Source organism: Papaver somniferum, chromosome 5, assembly GCF_003573695.1.
Source record: "Papaver somniferum cultivar HN1 chromosome 5, ASM357369v1, whole genome shotgun sequence".
Lineage (NCBI taxonomy): Eukaryota > Viridiplantae > Streptophyta > Magnoliopsida > Ranunculales > Papaveraceae > Papaver > Papaver somniferum.
In genome coordinates, this window is record NC_039362.1 from 138,419,002 (window position 1) to 138,440,661 (window position 21,660).

Sequence of the window (21,660 nt, forward strand, 5' to 3'; positions counted from 1 at the left end):
ATAGGGTTTGGTTGCTAGGGTGTTAGGCGGCTTCATCAAATTGGATGACCAGCGAGGATGAGCCGTGGGATGTGGAGCTGGTAGGTAGATCGGACGGTGATGCGGAGGCAAGCGGGGAGCGACCGTCGGATGAAGGGATACAACGAAACGAACGGTGCTAGATTAGGTTAGGTGCTGTAGTGTAATGCGGGGATATCAAACTTTGATGAACAGCAAGGGAGCAACCGTTGGATTCAGCTACCATCTAATCTGAAGGCTTGGAATTTCAGCGCTGTGGTGCTCGGCAGAGACTTCAGATTTTGATGCTCTATGAAGGAGCGACCGTCGGATGCTTCTGAGAACTGATCTGATGGCTGAGAACGGAGGCGCTTTTGTGTGTAGAAAATGAGGTTGTGCGCACCATTCTTCGCGGCTTCCTTGCGTGATTTCTCCCGGCTTTTCACTACTTTTCTGCTCTTTTCGCTCCGCGACTCATCCGAACTTTATTTATTACCTAAAAATGCAAAATTAATTAATAAAAATATTTATTCTTGAAAACAATGAAAATACAGAATATGGGATAAAATGTAGAATTAATGCGCAAAAGATGAGTTAAATGCCAACAAAAAGGGATAAATATATACAATATTTGGCACTCATCACATACCCCGATTATGCTGCATGTATTTTATGGTTCGAGAAATTGGAACCAGAATCGGACAATGTTATTACCAACATAACCCGATTATGTAACCGTAGAGATAACCGTTTTCCTGTATCTTTTTTTTTCGCTAGAATCAGATTACATATGTGTCCACATATCCCGACTGTGTAGACATTGCTTAGCCATAATCGGATTTCATTTGCATATATATATAAACCGATTATATATGCGTAATGTTGCAATCGGGTTTTATAACAGTATCGAGTAAACCGATTGCTGTAAGAAAGAATGCCCAATGTTTCTGTAACTTTTTCTTGTTAGAATCAGATTATATTAATACTTATATAAAACGATTGTCTATGTGTTACGTTAGAAATTGGTCTTTATATATATATAGATAAAACCGATTGTATACCTTGAATTCAAAAATATGCATTAAATTCCATTGTTGTTTGTTTCTTATCTCCGTATTTTACATGCCAAACAAGGGCAAGCAACAACGTCAAGCCGAAAAGAAATATAAGAAGAAAAAATGACTTCGATACTCCTCAGAGTTTGAGACCTCGTCGAGAAGGTGGTCAAAATTTAAATGCTTCCCACCGAAGGGGCTCTGGTCCATATCAATGACCTACCACCTCAAGCAGAGCAACCAGCACAAGAAGAATCTGATTCTGATATACCTACTGAAAAAGGAGGCTGTGATAGAGAAGTTGAAGAAGAAGAAAGTTGTGGCAAGGAATCAATGAAGAGGAAAGTAGTGGCAAGGAAGGTGATAAAGAATAAAGTGGTGGAAAGGAAGGTGATGGAGAAAAAAGTGAGGATGAGGATGATGGAGAAGAAAGTGAGGATGAAGGTGATGGAGAGATAGGAGAAGTTCAACAACAAGTCCAAGGAGGATAAGCTCAAGAACAAGTCCAAGGAGGAGAAGCTCAAGAACAAGGTAAGACAGATGGCAAGAAAGATAGTCCAAACAAGAAGAAAGGGGACCACATTCCTGACCGGGAGAAGATGTCTCCTCGCGGCCCTAATGATTGTCTTTACGGGCTACCCGGTGATGGAGGACGGCTGTTATGGGGGTACAAAGAGAGTTTGGACGCGGTCGTCTGCCATACCATAATAACTACCTAAACCTTATGCTATGTAACATAAAACTTATTATCCGTGTAGTGTTTTGATTATTGTCCATCGGATTTGTTTTGTTTTATAGGATCACAAGGATGTCGTTCATCGTATGAAGCCAGGAACATCAGGGACTATGATGAAGAGTTGTCAACTGCAAGCAATAGAATCAACCATCGGAGAAGTTGAGAAAGTAATCAATCTAATCCAATCTACGGGGCTGTTGCCTGCGGTCGAGAATTTGGATCCTGGTTACGACAAACCTCTTTGGCCCGCCTTTGTCGAGAGATATTACGGGGAAACAAATACTTTTCATCTTCCGTTTGGTGAAATTACTATGACTCCAAATGATGCGAAGTTCATTACCGGGTTAAGCATAGATGGTAAAGCCGTGAAGCACAAAGGGCACGCGCAAGATCTTGAGTGGGACAAGATTTATGCGTTCACCAAGGAAGTGTTCCAATGGGATGAGGAGATGACCAAGTCACAAATGCTAGTAGGAAAATATAAGCAGAGGATATTCCATCTCTCGAAGTTGAGGGCACTCTTCAGTGAAATAAAGAAACTTCGTGCTGAAGGAAAATAGGTGACCAAGGAACATATCTTCGCCACGACCAATGCGTATGTCCTCTACGTCCTAGGATCTTTTATCTTTCCCGGCGTTTTCGGTGCTCGTGTGAACGCCAACTTTATTCATATGTTTCCACCGCTTGATGAGATTCACAAATACTCTTGGGCCACCGCCATCCTTGCACACTCGTTGAACGAGTTGAGAAAGGCTTCTAGGGCTGACAGGAACCAAATCGGAGGGAATATGGCTTTTCTGCAGGCGTCGATATATTTGCACTTCCCAATATTTGCTGCAAGGGCTTTTGAGAACAAGGAATGAGACGATAACTCTTATGGAGACATGTACATTTACAAGAGTAAGGAAAAGTCCCAAGATGCGGTTTATCTGAAGTTGAGACGTCAGTTGGACAACTTGACGACGAAAGATGTTGTCTTTGACCCTTAAAAGGGGGGTTTGTCCAAAGGAAAAGGAAAGATTGTTGGGTGCTAAGATCAAAATAGTTATTTTGGGCCGTTGTTTCACCCAAGAGGATATGTAATATACAACCCGACGAGAGTCGCAAGACAATGCAGATATATAAAAAAAATCCCACCTGAGTGCAAGAAATTTAAAATCGATGAGAAAAAAACCAAGTCATATGATAATGATATTGACATTGTTCACGACCCTTTACCATCATGTAAGTATTGGGATAAGAGAGAGTACAACGGATATGCTATGGATGGTCGATTGAAAGCAGATGATGAGGCGATTTCGGGTTACATACCATGGTAGCCCAATATTTCGCATACTCGAGTGATACGAGTAGATGAGAGGCCCCGGATAACATTATTTGTTTAATATTTATTGTTTCTCAAATGGAAACAAAGAAGACGAGTCGTGCACCTGATAACCCAAGCACAAATAGCTATCAGGGGAGGGAAAAATGTTAAGGCCAATGAAAAGATGATGAATTGAATAGTCTCGAAGATGTGGAAGCGGGTGCAAAGTTTGTGGAACCGGTGGAGGAGGAGGAGGATCCAAAGAAAAAGAGGAAAAGACTCCTCCCCCCCATCCCCCACACATACACCAAAAGTATTCTGGAGGTGGATCGAGCAGCGCCCAACATGCTAAACGAGGACGAGGTGGTCGTGGACGTGGTCGTGGTGGGGATATTGATGAATTGAATGCTTTCCAACTTATGTCTTTAACTATGGATAATTATGGTCTCAAAACTTATGTCTTTAACTATGGATAATTATGGTCTCAAAACTTATGTCTTAAACTTATTGTCGAATTATGTTTGGTTATATCCTAGTTTATGAATGACTGAATATGGTTTCTTTTAAAAATTGTTTGTGTTGATCTAAGAAGCGACGAAAGAACCAACTACAATGTGTGTGTGCAAAAAATGCATGACTCTGAAAGTTTTTTCCGCCACAATCGGTTTACATTTACATGTAAAAAATCCGATTCTGACATTTCACTAGGGGTACAATTTCATAATCGAGTTTTGAATGTGCATCACATAGACCGATTGTGGAAATTTTGTTCACCTGGTTTTTAAGTTTTTAGAATCGGTTTATAATGATACTTTTAAAGTCAGATTCCGACATAACAAAAAATCCGGAGTTTAGGTATCTGTTTATGTGGGCATCACATGTAATCCAATTTTTGTGAGGAAAAGTGACAGCGTTCCTGTGTCTTTTTTTGACGAGAATCGTGGTATAAGTGACATACGAAAGACCGAGTATTGAGAGGCAGATTTTGACAACCTTCATAATCGGTCTATGTTGACATCACATGTAATCCGATTCTTGTAAGGAAAGGTGGCAGTTCTTCTGTAATTTTTTTGCCTATAATCGGATTACATGTGCAACATTAAAATCCGATTATTGAAAGGCACATTTTATATGATTTTGCAAGGACGCAATCGGACTATGTCGACATACCTAAACTCCGATTGTTTGAATTGAATTTGAAAAAAATATCCGTTGAGTCCTTATCTATATAAGGACAACCTCTTTGAGCCACTCACATATCACACACCTAGCCTAGAAAATGGGATGGGAACCGTTTGAAGATTTGTGTCTCGTTAAATCGTTTGCTAATACGCTCCGTGAACGTCTGAATGAAATCTATTCAATGTTTTGGAAGAGAGTTAAAGGGTTCTTTTACGGTCGTACCGGAAATCCCATCAACCGCAAATGGAGAGACTTGGCATTTCAATTCAACTACATAAAAAGTGCAATGCAAGAGTACGTAAAAGTTATAAATATGGTGTACGACTATCATCCATGAGCTCCTCTTGGAGAAAACGTGAGTAATCCGATAATATTTATACTTATGTCATCGCTAAAAGTTCGCACACTAACATTTAAGAATTCGTTGAATTTCAGCCGGAGCGTTTCAATGGGCTATGGAAAATTCGTAATGGGGAAACTAAGTTCATTCACCACAAAGAATATACCTTGTTTTACCCACGTGCTCGGAGGTTCATTGACGAACACTTGATGTGTCAAATTCTAGAATTCCCATACTGAATTGTCCTATATATGTAATGCGCTAATTTCCTAAACTATGTAATTAATATTTTGTTTCTGAAAGTAAGGTATAATGGGATTATGTGGGCATATATAAACCCCGATTCCTACAATCGGTTTATTTGGGTGAAAAACCGATTTTGGGTTTACTTTATCCTGTGAAAAAAATCAACCCAGAATCGGTTTACAACTGCACTAACATCAACTGATTCTGGATCGAGTTTTAGGAAAATAAAATTAATTTTTTTTCAAGTTTTGATGATGAATTAATGGTAGTTGATTTCAGGCTTAACTTGATTAAACATCATTTAATCATCCAAATTAGCACTAATCAATCAGGAATAGGTTTGCCATTTAGTAAAATAATCAGATATGGGGTTATCCATTTTACTTCCGTTTTTTTCTTTTTTTTTGGACAATCAACATATTTCAATTCATTCAAATCAAAACAGTGATTACATACTTCAAATTATTCGTTTTTATCTTATAGTTACATGCCTAAATTAATCCCTATAAACCCCAATTTAACCATGTTACTAGATTAATAAATACATTAACTCCATCGTGTACCGCGCGTCTACAAATTATTCATGTAACTTGACAGTTGAAAGTCAGAATATTTGCATTACATGGAAGTAGGTGGGTGTACCATCCTAGTACTCTATGGGAAATAGATCGTGTCGGCCAGGTCGAAGCACATGCACCAGTGATCACTGCTGATCAGTAGTTAATGTTGACATTTCTTAACAAGATGTTGTCATAGTTCTGTGAAAACTTGGTACTCTTAAAATTTGCTTCTGTAACAAATTCCAGAACCCAAACACAAACCAGCCGAAACGCCAAAGATGCAATAAAAGTTTGGGTTAAAACTAGTTCCAGAATCGATTACCCGCCGAATTTTTCACCAATGTTGCCCAGACAAAAATTGAATGGCATCCACTACCGTCTGTTTACAGCGTAAAAACCCCATTCATCCAAAAATGTCTCTCAGGCGAAGAACTTATGGATTTCTCGGCGAGTAGCTTGCTCATCTTATATTTGGTTTTAAGCCTCACAAATTGTGAGTCACAATGAGGAGCCAATAGTAATTTCTAGTGTCAAGTTGGAGGGGCCTTGAGATTCGAATCTTTAAACTGCCATCTCTCTCTCATTGTTTGTTTATTCAGGGTGTTTTACAGCCTCACCTACCACTGACCAACTCCATGGACGACAACAACAACAAAACACCAAATTTCCTGGATGACCCTTTGGGTGCAAATATCTTCTTCTCTACACAGTCAATCAAGTATAATCATTTTGTGTACTTAAAAGTTGAATATTCTTGATATGCATTTCTTCACCTACCGTATCAATCAATGTACATCATTCTTGCTTAAAATTTAATATACGTTGTTTAATTCTTTAAACATCCATGCGGCCTCATGAAAATCTAAGTTATGTCTGGAAATGAGAAGAACCACTTCACTTAACTAGTCTCCATGATGATCATCTAATTTATCTCTTCACTTGCTCATTATTAGCGGACATATTACAATTTATGATGGGATGCACATGTTTTTGGAACACGTCATTACGTGGACACTTTGATAGTCCGTTTGGATGGTAATTAGAAATCAGTTTTAACATTAAATTTCATAACGATTTCTAGAAACCGAAAAATTAACTTTTTGTGAAGTAAAATAATTTTGTTTCTTACTTCGACTTCTGAAAAGATAGAAATCAGGAACAAATTTGTATCCAAACACGTCGTAACACTGGGATAGTCTTTAACCACCAAACAAGGGAAACAAAAGATCGAAAATAAACTACATTGCAAATAACAACCTGTCGTGTTCTCATCTTTTTTCTTATACATTTCAGTGAAGAAAGTATAATACCGCTAAAATTCCTCAAAGTCCAAGACCACCAACCACAAATATACTCGTACATACTCTGCAGCCCTACACTGACCATCCAGAGTAGTTTTGCCTAAAAATATACACAGAGGACATTATCGTCATTTCTTCCACCGAGAAAATCCTTTAAAACCTTCATTTCCTCTCCCGATAACCCCCGTGCATCTCTCACAAAATAACCAGAGAACCCTCTTCTTCTTCCTCAGAAATCTCCTGATCTTCCTTCTAAATTCCCAATCTAACCCTTTCTAATGGATCCCGTCAATGAGTGGGGTAACACACCCTTAAACGTTGCAGATCCAGATATCTTCGATTTAATCGAAAAAGAAAAGAGAAGACAATGCAGAGGTATCGAATTGATTGCTTCTGAAAACTTCACATCATTCGCTGTGATTGAAGCACTTGGTAGTGCTTTGACAAACAAATATTCAGAAGGTATTCCCGGTAACAGATACTATGGAGGTAATGAATTCATTGATGAGATTGAAAATCTATGTCGTTCAAGAGCTTTAGAAGTATTTCGATGTGATCCAGCAAAATGGGGTGTGAATGTACAGCCTTATTCTGGTAGTCCTGCTAATTTTGCAGCATATACTGCTTTGCTGAATCCACATGATAGAATTATGGGTCTTGATTTACCATCAGGTGGTCATTTGACACATGGTTATTATACATCTGGTGGTAAGAAGATTTCTGCTACTTCAATTTACTTTGAGAGTTTGCCTTACAAGGTGAATTCAACCACTGGGTATATTGATTATGATAAGTTGGAAGAGAAAGCTTTGGATTTCAGACCTAAATTGATTATTTGCGGTGGAAGTGCTTATCCTAGAGATTGGGATTATGCTAGATTTAGAGCTGTTGCTGATAAATGTGGTGCTCTTTTGCTTTGTGATATGGCTCACATTAGTGGTCTTGTTGCTGCTCAGGTAAAATTATTTAACCTTTATGATCTGTTATGTGAAATGGGTTTGCTTATTTTGATTAATTGTGTAGATCTGGATCTTGGATTTCAATATGTTTTTGTTGTTGGATCTGTTTCTTGGTTTGAGATGCCCAATTTAGGATATTCATGTTAAGTTCTTGAGATCTGGATCCTGTTTTTTAATTAGGATTTAATGTATATATATTATATATGATGTACTCCATATATGAAGATAACAATCTTTGTTGGGTATCTTTGATTGTTTGTAGCATGTGACCTTGAAAGGATCTTAAAAGTTTCATGTTCTATCTTTAGTATTACTTGATGCATGACCTTTTTGCTTAATTTTTTATTCAAGTTCCACTCTCTGTGATTGATATTCTGTTTTGCATAATTGGTTCAACTTTTATTAGGGACTTGGAAGATTTTTAAGAGTTGATGTGGATAGATAAATGTCGGGTTCAAGGGAGAAGGGATCTAATGGGTCTGTCTGTAGTATGTTTGTTTGTTTGCTATCTCAGATTTCTTAGTGAATGATTTCAGTCTTCCATAAGAATTTGGAATTCGTAAATAAATTTGTTCTACAGTTAATTTTTATACCTTTTATCTGGTAAAAGGCACACCGATGTTCACTAAGAAAGAAATCAAATTTGAAATAAGGCGGTTATATAGTATTACCTGAATGCAAGATCTAGCCTCTTTGAATTTGGGTCCATAGTTTTTGTTTCTAATATTTTTTCAACATTTTATCACTGGTTCGCTATAATAGTAGTTGACATCTGGTACACTGTTTTATTTGTTTCCGTCTATTGCTTGTTTCATCAAACTGTTTCGCTAATCTGTTATCCTTATTTTTGGAACTTCGGTAATTTTCCATTTCAGTACGATGAAAAAAATGAACCCTGGGGATCTCATAGTTCTATTTGTGTGACTTGATATGTAGGAAGCTGCCAACCCATTTGAATACTGTGATGTTGTTACAACCACAACTCACAAGAGTTTGAGGGGACCTAGAGCTGGTATGATCTTCTTCAGGAAGGGTCCTAAGCCCGCAAAGAAGGGTCAGCCTGCTGATGCTGAATACGATTTTGAAGACAAAATCAACTTCTCTGTTTTCCCTGCTCTTCAAGGTGGTCCACATAATCACCAGATTGGTGCTTTGGCCGTTGCTTTGAAGCAAGCTATGAGCCCCGGATTCAAAGCCTACGCTAAGCAAGTGAGGGCAAATGCTGTGGCCATTGGAAACTACTTGATGAGCAAGGGCTACAAGCTCGTCACTGGCGGGACTGAGAACCATCTTGTTCTATGGGACCTTCGTCCTCTTGGCTTGACTGGTAAATTTGTTAATGATAATTTTTAGTTCTTTGGAAACAATCCGAGTTCTATAAATATTAGTTCTTCAATATTTATGAGTTCGCCTAGATACTTGATTCAGACAATTTAGAGTAACCCCTCTTTCTATGTCCTGACATTCGTTTTTTACTCACTCTTTCCTGGATATGATATTTGTAGGAAACAAAGTTGAAAAGCTTTGCGACTTATGTAGCATCACTGTGAACAAGAATGCTGTCTTTGGTGATAGCAGTGCTTTGGCCCCTGGAGGTGTTAGAGTTGGTAAGACTTATATTCTGGGCAACATTTTGATTTTCCATCGTAGTCTCGTGAGAGTTGAGCAGCAATGCTGATTCTTCTCTAAATGGCTAGTTTGACAAGACATCATTACTAACATTAATATTGAATTCCTTGTAAATGTACTCAATTCCCAGAGCCCTGAATCTAAGAAACTTACTCATTTGCAATTTTACTTTGCATTCTTCTTCCCGATTTAAATAGTTTTCTGTTGCAGGAGCACCGGCCATGACTTCAAGAGGTTTGGTGGAGAAGGACTTTGAGCAGATTGGTGAATTCCTTCACCAGGCTGTTCAACTTACCCTGAAAATCCAGAAAGAACATGGAAAGCTCTTGAAGGATTTCAACAAGGGACTTGTGAATAACAAGGAAATCGAAGACCTCAAAGTTGCCGTTGAGAAGTTCTCAGCTTCCTACGACATGCCTGGATTCCTTATGTCTGAGATGAAGTACAAGGATTAGATTGAAGTAAAATTCTAAAATGGATATTACTAGGTAATATAGTCTTCAATGCTACATGTTCTGGAAACTAAATTTTCATTTCACATCCCACTTTACTTCTGTTCCTCTTATTGAAGCAAATTAAGTTTTATCTCTTTTCTTTTGTTTTCCGAGGGTTCTGAATAACTTTAGGTTTCTGCTTGAACCTGAAATGTTATTTGTTTTATTTTTTTCTCTTTTGGTTCCTTCCTACATGTAAAAGTTTCTTTGTCATGCTAGATATAATCTACCAATCTTTATTTGGATTTTGAATTTTTACAAGAAATCAAGAAATGAAAAAAAATAAAATGTAATTGAAGTCCAGGAGTTAAATTTCAATGAGTTAGCTATTCTTGTCCTGCGAAGTCTGATCACACATGCATAAAAACAAAAGTGTGAATACGCAATTCCGGTTTCTGCTTTTACTTTGCTAAGAAGTGGCAAGATGCATATAAATTTCCTGAGTGCAGGCTTTCTATCCAAGGACATCGTCCAAGTTAACTGGAACTTGATGTTAATGTTTATGAGGCTGCAAAAGGCGTCTTTGTGCAGGTATTGGAGCTGATTGTGATAAGATTGCTGCAGGTATTGATTTATCCAAATGGAGGAGAAAATTCCCATTACCATAAGCACCATCAGTAACAAAACAGAGTGAAAGACCCCAAACTCTTGAGCAATATTAACAGTTCCATCCCATGTAAATATCAGAAATAATACAAAGAGAAGGAACCAAAAGATCTGAGATGAACTTGTGAAAATGGGGTTTAAGAAAATGTAATGATTCAAGAAGGTGGGTGAGGAAGTACATTGGTGTTTTCAGAATATGGTCGTAGATTATGATCAGAACATGAGAATGGTAACACTCTCCATCTGATTCATCCTACACTCTCCGTTCAATTATACATGTAAGCAGCACAACAAAAACCAAAACTTAAATCACAGTACCTATTACCCGCATGAGTTCACAGTAAGCTAACATTTTTACGCCGTCAGTTTACTATTACAGAGATGCACATAAATGTGTGCAGATTTTACGGTTCAGAAGTGCATGTTCATTGTATCGTTATGTACTTGTGCACGCATAATAGCGCGACTCATTAAATTACATAAGACCACGACAATAACATCTAGTTGGGTCTCACAAATCAGCAAGCAGGTACCACAAAAAGCATCAAAAGTAGAGAGCCAAGTCTGCTTTTCTTTTTTCAAAAAAGAAAAGTAAATAATGAAAGAAAAGCCAAGTAGTATTTGCAACTTCTATGATATCTTAACGGATTTTGGTGGTAATCCGAATATACAGTACAGCTGCTAAGTGTAAGGATCTGAAATGAAATGGGAGTATGGGACACTACATTACATTTTAAAGCAGGAGTGAAGACTCTTGGTTGGAAGTTGATATCAGTTGTCCGGCATTGCTACACAATATTTTCAAATAAACCGGCTTCAACTACATTGCTATTGTAGAGGTTGAAGCTAATCATCGATGAAAAAATCAAGTTTTTTCTGAAACCCATATTGTACAACGATGGGGGTTCTTGGAAGAACTAATTTGGTTGAAACAGATGGAAGCACAAATTTCGAGCGTGTCTAAAACAATTGCTGGATAACTTGGTATATTTTCATCTTCTAGTTTTTCATTTCTACATATACGATTTCTTTTTTTGGCTAATAGATATGCGCAGCTTACCTGAGCATGTAATACATGGGCCGAGAGTGGGAACCAGTGACGGAAGGCAATTGTTACCAGCAGAGGACACCCAAAAACGTGGAAGCTTACTGGGGAAGCGGTTCAGATTTACCCACAATGCAAATGGTGGACACAATTCTATCCAGGTTGAGAGCCTCAAAAGTTTCTGTTCTCAACATCACCCAGCTCTCTGATTATTGCAAAGATGGACACCCTTCAATCTTCCGAAAGTTCTGGCGAGCTCCATTTCCCCAGTAATAATCGAACCCTTCGCAAAGATAGACACCGTTTATGTTTACATATTCATCAGGGCAGTATGTAAGCATAAAGGAGCTGATTCCAAGTATCAGGGACTCCAGGGAGGCACCAATGCATGCAATCAGCATAAGTAGCAGGGTTTGCTATTTGTTCCGGAGCTAAAGTATCCCATATTCTTTTATAAATAGAAGTATGTGCTTCTTTTCTGTACTCCGAGAGTTGCGTAATATTCAGTATTTTCACATCAACACCTCTAACTTTCAATTCCTTCATTGTACTCTCCATAGCCTTCAATATGTCTGGATTTGTTCCTAGACCCCAGTAATGTTCTTGAAATATCGGTTCTGTTTCGTTATAACAATTTCCCTCTCTATTCGTTCCCCATTCGCCTGCCCTGCAACATTTTGAAGATTGAGAGATCATACATTTTAATTTACAGTGAAGTGAGAGTTGAATAGATGACTAGAAATGATACCAGTAATGTGTTGGTGCCATGCTGTTGAAAAACAATTGTGTCCTTGTATGGTTGATATGATTTTCAATCCAATCGGACCATGTTTTCATAGCCATTTCGAAGTTACCCACCATTCCTAAATCTTTGTAAATTCCTTCATTAGGTTTTTCGAAGGATCCATATCTATTCACAAACATGATTTTCATTAGCTCAAGTAAAGGACATTAGTAGTCGCATTGTTGCAAATTGCTCAAGAAATCCAAAGCTTTCAGCATGATTCATTTAGCTAGATACCGGTTTGTAAAACTTACAAGACTTGCAGTTCTGGCACTCTCCACCAAAGGTAAGAATCAAAGACAAGTATATCAGCATCGGACCAATGAATCGCGTGTTTTTCAATAGCTCCAGCTCTAACTATTCGATGTGGAACTCGATGGAACACCGGATTATCCGAATTTGATTCCAGCATCAGTGGTGCCCAGTAAAACTCAATGGTTGCATTGAATTCCTACACATATTTGTTGTCAACCATAGATAAAAAAAAATCCACAGTGCATATATATTTTCTTGGTGCAATCTAGTCTTTATAGAACTTACAATGGCTTTAAAGGTGACAAGAGATCCATTGTTGTGTATAGATTTGAGTGTTGATGGAATTACGGATTCCACCATACAAACAATGGAAAAGAACTGATTTGTGTTGATTGAATCTCCAACATAGACCATCCTTTTCCCTCTCAATTTCTCTAGGAATGCTGTGGCATTGAACCTAGCTTATATTTTACAAGTTAGTTGAATCAAAGCAAAACATCAAGAAAATTAGTTATAAAGAATTGTAATAATAACCTTGGTAAGTCACAGTGGTTGGGTTGCCATCTCCATTTCTGATAGCTTAAATCCTTTCTTCCGAACTTCTCACAGGCAAACGCATCAAGCAAGAATGAGCACTCCTTCCAAGAATACAAAGGATTTGTCGAATTATCGTAAACCCATTTACCTGAAAAAAGATCACAACTTAACGGCAATGTCGTCTCATCGTAACTCTTCGTCGTGGTTCTTCTCATTGTACTGACACCTTCAAAGAAGGGTCGTTTACTTTCGCCAATCATATAAACAGCAACGACAACAAAGACGGCGACTATAATTGTTGCTAGGCTATGCAAACTTAGCCTTGACGTTCCAGGCATCATCATTATGATCGTCTTTGATTAGTAGTGTCTTCCACTAGAAAAACTGTTTCTGCATCTCTTTATCTCTCTCACTGTGCTTCTTCTTTCCCTGTTCACTATTAGTGACTAGAGCTGCTGATAGTACTTTGTCATGTCTTGTCTTTATAAAAGTCTTTAAATTATTGTCAGGATTTGAATTCTTGCATGGACAGTAGGTGCAACTTGCAATCATATCCTTTTGAATTCAAGATATTCTTTTATTATCACCAAAAACATTATTTGGAGGACCCCTAGTTTGTGAGGTGAGTGCCAAACCACTTGGCCCTCCCTTGGAATAAACCCCCCCAGATGGTCCCCTTTGAGCTTCACCAAACTGTCAGCCTTAACTCACATTAGGCTGTATGCTTCCCTGCACCACCTTCCAGTCTTTTCTGGTACCTGAATCAACCTTTAGGACCACAACCTCAACCAATTTTTTGCATTGCCAGCCACCTCCACGGCTCCACCTGAATTTTCTTGAATGCCTGACATGCGCCTTCTACGGACAGACTGCTTCTCTTGCAGGCAACCTGGTGGCCACATCTTGCTAGCAAAATTAGCACTCATTAATGCTATATCTCATCATCAAGCAAAATCTTGGGCACTATTTGTTCAGCTGCCAATCGTGCAGCTCATTAGCATAGTTACCGACATGCGAGCGATCTCTTTAGCAATGATTTTTGATTTATTAATGTCTTTATGAACTGACATACACCACAAAAATGAATACAAGAAATCTCTACTAGGAATGAAATTTGGGTTATGGATTGTCATCCCCGCCGTATAAGAACTGCAACCTCTCCGCGCTCCAAGGATCATCTTCGTCATAACCTAAGTGACCTTGAGCGGAATCTAATTTAGCTCTACACAATGGACATGTGAAATGATATTGGTCAATCCACATATCTAAACACTCTTTGTGAAACACATGACAACAATTTGGCAACTCTCTAATTTCATCCATTATTTGCAAGTGTTTTAAGCAAACAGTACAAGTAACAATTTCATCGTTAGCTGACATTTGTTTCTCGCGAAACTCACCGAATTTTATTACAGGGAGCTTCTCCTTTAATGGCTCTAACATGTAAGTATTAATCCGGTTCCGATACGTCGGAATCGGGGCTGCCCACGGCCACAATGTCTCCGTGTCTTGAATTTCCGTCGTAGTTAAATCCGTTTCTTGAGATTGAATTTCCTCGAATAGTAGTAAAGTCAATAGACAAAAACACTGTTCGATCAGTTGACATGACATTAACATGGTACGGTTCAGTATTCGCAGAAAGCATAGAAGTACAACATGTGGAATTTCCTTAACAAAAAAGGAGAAACGCATTGCTTGTATGTGCAGTTCTGGTTTAAACACCATCATTTCTGGAAATGAGAAAGAAGATGATTAAGAGTTGAGAAAAACAAAGAAATTATCGATCACAAACACGGTATGAAGTCAATGGCAAAAGGATTATATAGACTATTAATTAATTTATCCACACGACAAGAAAGAAGATTAAAGTAATAAAATTTTGAAGTTGAATGGGCGTTTCCAATCTTGTTACGAACGTTGCCATTGTATGATCTAACCCGTCATTCTTAACAATAAGTCCTCCCCTCAACTTCTCTGAAGAGACCCAACTAGTTATTTGATTCCTCCACATATGGCCGGCACTGTAGTGGAACTACTTTTGCACCAAAAGTTTTCAATCTGTAACTTGCTTTGAGATCGGTGTGGTGACCTTACATATCCCACTTCCTGCCATGAAATTCTGTCTTAAAATGGTGGATCCCACACGAAAATCATTTACACATAGATATGGCCGTAACCACTCCGTAAACATGTTTGTTTTTATGCAAACTCGTCAACAAGGATACTTTTCTCACAGGATAAAATCATAGGGATAATATAAAACTAGGTGCAGTGAGAGCATTGAGAAAGACATGAACCTAACCTTTCATATAACGACTGGCTAACAGTAGTGACACCTTCTAAGGGCCATGCACATTATAAAATACTAGAAAAATACAACAAATTATGCATATTTTCTCGCTGGTTTTGATCATGACATTGTTAATTATTGTTGTCATTGGTTGACAGTTAGACTAGACGTCAGTGTTCGGTGGCATTGGGTCTCTCTTCAACACACACCATATGTGATCTGTTCTCATGCCATGGTGAAGTCCATATATCTAACTCTGCATTGAATATAAGTTTGCAAATTCTATTAAATGTCGAAAAAAATACGCTGGACTATTCTCACAAATCACCTAGAATTGGCAAGTAAATGGACAAACAGGAATGCGAATATATCATTATTTTTTCAAATAATTGTTACATTAAAAATTAGGAAATAGCATCATGCATAGAGTCCAATGCCGCTGGACGGAGTACATGCAAATTATTTATTTTTAGTTGAGTATGAATAACGTATTTCACAAATCATCGTGTGGAAAAAATGTCCATTGACGATTTTAATCACTGCGGCATCTTTGAGACTTGTGGCAACCACGTCTATAGTCGTTTGCGGGCATAGGAGGAGGTTTCTTGGGGCAATTGGGACCTTCGCATTGAGCAAGTTCTGGGAGATTAATATACCTCTTCGCAGGGGCTCCTTCAGCAGCTTCAGCGACATTGCTGTTAAGCACGACGAAGCTAATCATCAATGATAAGATCAAGTATTTGCAGAAGAACCCCATTCTACTAATCTCTTTGTTTCTTGAAGATAAGAAACTCGGAACTCTTTTTTATCGATTTCACCTGAGTTATTAACAAGACCTGACTTCACGTTATGCATACATGAATTGACATGATCGGAGTTTCTACCAGTACAAACCTTTTCCTTAATCGAAATTAGTTGTTCCAGCGATCTAAAAACGTTTTCAAAAGCCTTAAGTAGATCTTTGTCAATTGATCCATCATGATAGTATTCCTCAAAAAGATTGAGAATCAGTCTAGTGATGTTCCATATCCTTGAGCTTTTGTTCACACGTTTCCTGCAACGAACCTTTTTAAAAGAACCTTTATTTTTTCCTTTAGATTGTTTTCCATCATCTAATATTTCTAATGTCTTAGATGACTCGAGATTATCTTGAGAGACCAGAGGTCTTGAAAAAAATAAACTCTGAACAATCTTTGAGGATTTCTAGTGTGCGTTGCAGATGCACATACCAAGTTTCCCAAATAGATTTCCCATTAGGAGAATCTTTAGGATCAAAAACACAAACTTATTAGGTTTATCGTGTTTTCATGCTCTGATATCAATTGAAAAAGAGGGGTATAACAACCACCCCCAATAATTCGTCCGACAATCTGTATGGACTAAACTCCAATATATTTCCGAGAGCACCAACTTAATAGCGATATCTATTTCTCAATGCAATTATCAAATCGAACAGATAGATCCCGTGAGCCTGATTGATATGAGAAATAACTTGGACGGTACCAAATACCAATGCCCAAGTGTCAATCAAGTTATATCCAACAAACAAGGTCGGATTTATCAACTGATTGAACTACGCACAACCTGTGATATTTCAATTATATAAAAATATAATGCGGAAAAGAAATAACACAGACACCAGAAATTTTGTTAACAAGGAAACCGCAAATGCAGAAAAACCTCGGGACCTAGTACAGCTTTGAACACCACACTGTATTAAGCTTCTACAGACACTAACTCACTACAAGTTAAATTCAGAATGGAATGTAGTTGAGCCCTAACCAAGTCTCACACTGATTAAGGTACAACCGCGTTCCTTACGCCTCTAGAACCATGCTGGATTCTGCGCACTTGATTCTCTTAGCTGATCTCACCCACAACTAAGAGTTGCTACGACTCAAAGTCAAAGACTTATAACAAATCTATATCCCACATATAAGTCCATTCTGATAGATCAATCTGTTTCCCGCAGAAGTACCTATAAAGTTTTGTTCCGTATTATGATAAATAAAGGTGAACATGAACCAATTGATAGTCCGGTCTTATACTCTCGAAGAGAAGCCTAGAAATATCAATCACCTCATAATAACTCAACTACATGGTAGTAGAAGAAGTTATTGCGGACCCACAAAGTCTGAGACAAAATTTTTTTATACCTTACCTATCAGAGATAAATCTCGAGCGAATCTTAGAGAAGATGGTACTCAACATGATAGAACAAGTAAGATCAGAATACACAACAATAGAGAAAATAGTTGGATCTGGCTTCACGAATCCCAAATGAAGTCAATAAGTTGTTAACCTAATATGGCTTAGGAAAAACCTAATTTAAAGGAGAATCGACTCTAGTACGCAACTAGGACACATGAAAGTTTTGGGATTAGGTTTTCTAGTTGTTAGAGTTCTCCCTTATATAGTCTTACAAATCAAGGTTGCTTACAATCAAAGCTAAGACATCTTAGTAACAAAGCATTCAATATTCAACGTTAGATTAAATCCTCATTTAAAATTCAAGCTAAGTCTGCTTAGCAATAAAGCAATTAATCTCCATCATTATATGGTCGTAGCTTGTTACACACAAATGAAATATACCTACATTTAGATATGGGTAACCGTACCTAAACGTGTATATTGAGTTGACCCAATAACAGTTAACCGAAGTTAGCCATATGAACAGTTTTGGCTTAACCACATTCATCTAACACTTCTATATCAAATATGATCATCAATCAAACATGAAAGATAATCAAATGAATCCAATTTTGTTTCACATACGGTTGTTCAATTGTTCACTATCTCATAAAAATATATATGAACAAATTGAAACAAAATCAGATTGATTCGTAATTGTACCAAGTACTTATATAAGAATTAATTTATGAACATTAAGCCACAGTTTGCAAAGAATGCATTCTTTAATTATAAATGTTTTAGTTCATGAGTATGAGAATCATACTTAACCGATTTTAGAACTTAATCAATGTGTTCACTAACCAGGTACACAAACAACAGCTCCGGACCTTAGCCCGTCCAGCCGTTCGCATACCAGGTGTGCGACCAACCGTCCCGGACCAAACTCAGGTAGCCGTTTACATGCTAGGTACGCAAACTAGGTTCCCGGACCGTAACAGTTAAAACCGTTCGCATACTAGGTACGCAAACAAGGTTCCCAGACCTGAATCACTACAAAGCAGTTCGCATACTATGTATGCATACCGTGTTGTATCCAGACATGGTTAATTGTTCTAAACTCCCATTTCAATAATTGAAACATCCTTAGAAGACGACAATAGTTGTCTCACATAAACTATTAGCTTCAAGTAATTTTCAAGTGATCGAATGATCAATACAAAACTTTCCAAGTGGACATCAAATGATTGTCTCACTCAAATCATGTAAGACGTTTCAAAGCAATTTCCACATGATCATCTTTTGACTTAATATTTAGTTACCAACATATAAATTGTCTCCAACTAAACTTGTCAAGAATAATGATGAGCATAGTTAAAGCAAAAATCTTCCAGTACATATTTCGAGAAATATATAAGCGAGATAAACTCAGCTCGAAATATCAATTGTGTATAATATAAAAGTCTATATAGTTATACGACTTAGTCTCTAGGAGATAGAATAAATAGATTTTTGAGTGATAGATAAGTTTTAGTCTCTACATACATACCTTTTGTTGATGAAGTTCCTCCAAGCTCTCCTCACTAGATCTTCATCTTCAATTGATGAACGCCGTGAAGTCTAAAGCATAACTAAACATTCTAACCTAATCCGAGACATAGATATAAGTAGACTAGAAATCAAGACCATAGTTTTGATCAACTAAACTTGACAAACAAGCTTGAGATAGCAACACTTGCGAGTTCGACCGGGCAGTGCTCTTACTGTGAGTATGAAGATCTTGAGATTCTTGCTAAAAAGCAAAATTCTGATGGATTAAATGCTATCATACATGCCATTACCCATATCTTCAACACCATGCGACTACGTGCACTCGGTCTAAAGATGCTTGGGATATCATAGAAACCGTATTTGAAGGGAATACCTCTGAAAAGGAAGCGAGGATTCAAACCCTAAATTATGATTGGGAAAACCTTCGTATGGATGATGAAGATTCATTTGATGAGTTGAATCACAAAGTGTCTTAAATTGTTAATGCATATTTTGCGTTGGGTAAGACTATTCCTGAAAAAGGACATTGTGATGCAAATTCTGAGATCGCTGCCAGCTAGATACGATTATAATAAACATGCCATCATAGAGGGAAATAACCTTGAAACACTATCCAGAAATTCACTTGTTGGAAAGTTAAAAATACTTTATCATGATTAGAATACATTCAGAACATCTGCGTTCAACGTTGTGACCAATACAAGTGAATCTTCTAAATTGTCTTTGGGCTGATGAATGTTGTCCAAATCATGTTGATCTTGATTGGTTATTGATTACAAAAAAGATCAAGGATATTGTGAAGAGAAGAAAAACATCTGAGAAACAACAATCTCTCTCTGATGCTTCAGATGATTCAATACAAGAAAAATCATGTGAATGATATGCATACTTCCGAAGTTTGCACATAATTTTCAGCTCTCTCAGCAGAAACTTCTATTAACCCAAATTATGATTCAGAATACGAGTCTGGCAACGAGATTTTGGAATTCTCGGATAAAAATGAAGAAATTCACAAAGAAATCTTTTACTAAAGATTTCGTTGGAGAAACTTGAATCATCACTTCAGGTGATTTTTTTTGAGATTGATTGTATTAATGATGAATTTAACCAGAATCCTATCTATAAAATAAAAAGATATTGATACTCTTAAGTGTGACCTGCAAAGGTTGTCTGGAATTTCTGACAAGATCTCAGCAATGTTATTTGGTCAGAAGTCCCTTGGAAACACAAACGGTATAGGGTTCAAAAGCAAGACTGTGAGCACAAACAACTCCTTTGTTTCAGCCGGTCCTGGAAAGATGGATGTAGAAGGTTGTGATAAATAGGAGGCTAATCGCCAAAACAAAAACTCCTCTCGAAATTGTTTGTTTTGTGGAAATGAGAATCATGTTCAAAGTAAGTGTTGGAAATTTAAGAAGAACAACAAAAGAATTTCCAAGCTTCATAATGACATGCAAAGGATGAATCTATCTTTGGGTAACCAACATGGAACCTCTGAAGACAAAAACAAGTCTAATAGAACCAGAGTAGACGACGTAAGAAGTCTGTTTATGCATCCTCATTATTAACTTGGGAATATGAGGATTGCATCAAGGTTGCCCAAGTCTTGAATAGTTGTTTAGTTTTCTCATAAGGTTATGTAAGTTAAGTTTTGAAAAATGAATATTTTCTTATCAAAAATAGATAATGGGTCGTGAACCGTGAAAACCTTTTCAAAGTGCCTCTTAAAAATAATAATAATAAAAAAAAAACTCTTTAAGTTTGGTATTTCTGGTGCTCTATTTACATTCATTTGTGATCAAAATGCCCTTCACTCTCTTTTCTATGAAAGATACAGATTCATGGATCCTATAACTAGAGGTACCACAAAAAGGGATGCAGTGGAAGTAATTAATGTATATCTATGTAAAGGAATCCAATCTTCAAGAAAGAAAAATGATAGGTCTACAAATGATGGAAAAGGTTCTTCCTCTAAATTTTTTTTGTCTGTTTTTCAGCATGATAATAACTTTAGGGCTATGGTGAAAGATTTCATCAGCAAAAGAAATGATTTAAATCTCAAATCATTTTCTAAGATAGCTCACTACGAACAAATGTTGTCTCTGACAAAGAACACCTTGTGTGAACTGAAAAGAGAACTTACTGAGTTAACTGACATCTCTAAAGATATGTAAGAATTGAATGATCCCATAATCAATAGGTTTTTCAATAATTACAAGGAATTTTCGGTATATGCTTTGAGAAAGCTCTATAATGTTTAGGAAACTTCTTATGAGAATTTATTCTTATGTTTAAGAAGGATAACTAGGGTTAGGAATAACAAATATAGTGATTACACAGATATATTTCAAACGATTTTCATCTTGCAATGTTTTTAGATTTATTTATTAAGATTCTAAGTTATTTGGAAGATTATTTTTGCAGTATTTAATCTTCTTGATTTTATATATTGCAATCGCTTATGAGATGAATGCCTTTACGTCCGTGATTTGTCTTCTATCTCATAAAAGATCAAAACTTAAGTTTATAATGTCTTTATGCAAATATTGATAAAAGATAGAATGAACTTTTGAAAATTCCGCAGTATTGATCTTTCCCTGGTCCACTTCTATGTGAAAGTACTGTATGGCTCCGTAAGTTTTATTATGTTGAGGTTT

General features: G+C 37.2%; 2 protein-coding genes across 2 annotated transcripts; one reads left to right on the top strand and one right to left on the bottom strand.

Annotated features, from left to right (window-relative positions):
* The first annotated feature begins 6,899 nt into the window (after nucleotides 1-6,899).
* Nucleotides 6,900-10,117, top strand: LOC113282885 (serine hydroxymethyltransferase 4). The gene is made up of 4 exons (XM_026531988.1): nucleotides 6,900-7,679; nucleotides 8,619-9,009; nucleotides 9,188-9,289; nucleotides 9,522-10,117. Exons 1-4 carry the CDS (start codon nucleotides 7,002-7,004, stop codon nucleotides 9,764-9,766), a joined length of 1,416 nt encoding a protein of 471 aa, XP_026387773.1. The 5' UTR covers nucleotides 6,900-7,001; the 3' UTR covers nucleotides 9,767-10,117.
* Nucleotides 10,118-10,745: 628 nt separating this feature from the next.
* LOC113282886 (protein trichome birefringence-like 34) lies at nucleotides 10,746-14,119 on the bottom strand. The gene is made up of 5 exons (XM_026531989.1): nucleotides 13,030-14,119; nucleotides 12,781-12,952; nucleotides 12,495-12,691; nucleotides 12,205-12,366; nucleotides 10,746-12,123 (listed from the first exon to the last, which is right to left on the bottom strand). The coding sequence occupies exons 1-5, from the start codon at nucleotides 13,374-13,376 to the stop codon at nucleotides 11,778-11,780; spliced, it is 1,224 nt and encodes a 407-aa protein (XP_026387774.1). The 5' UTR covers nucleotides 13,377-14,119; the 3' UTR covers nucleotides 10,746-11,777.
* Between the last annotated feature and the right edge of the window lie 7,541 nt (nucleotides 14,120-21,660).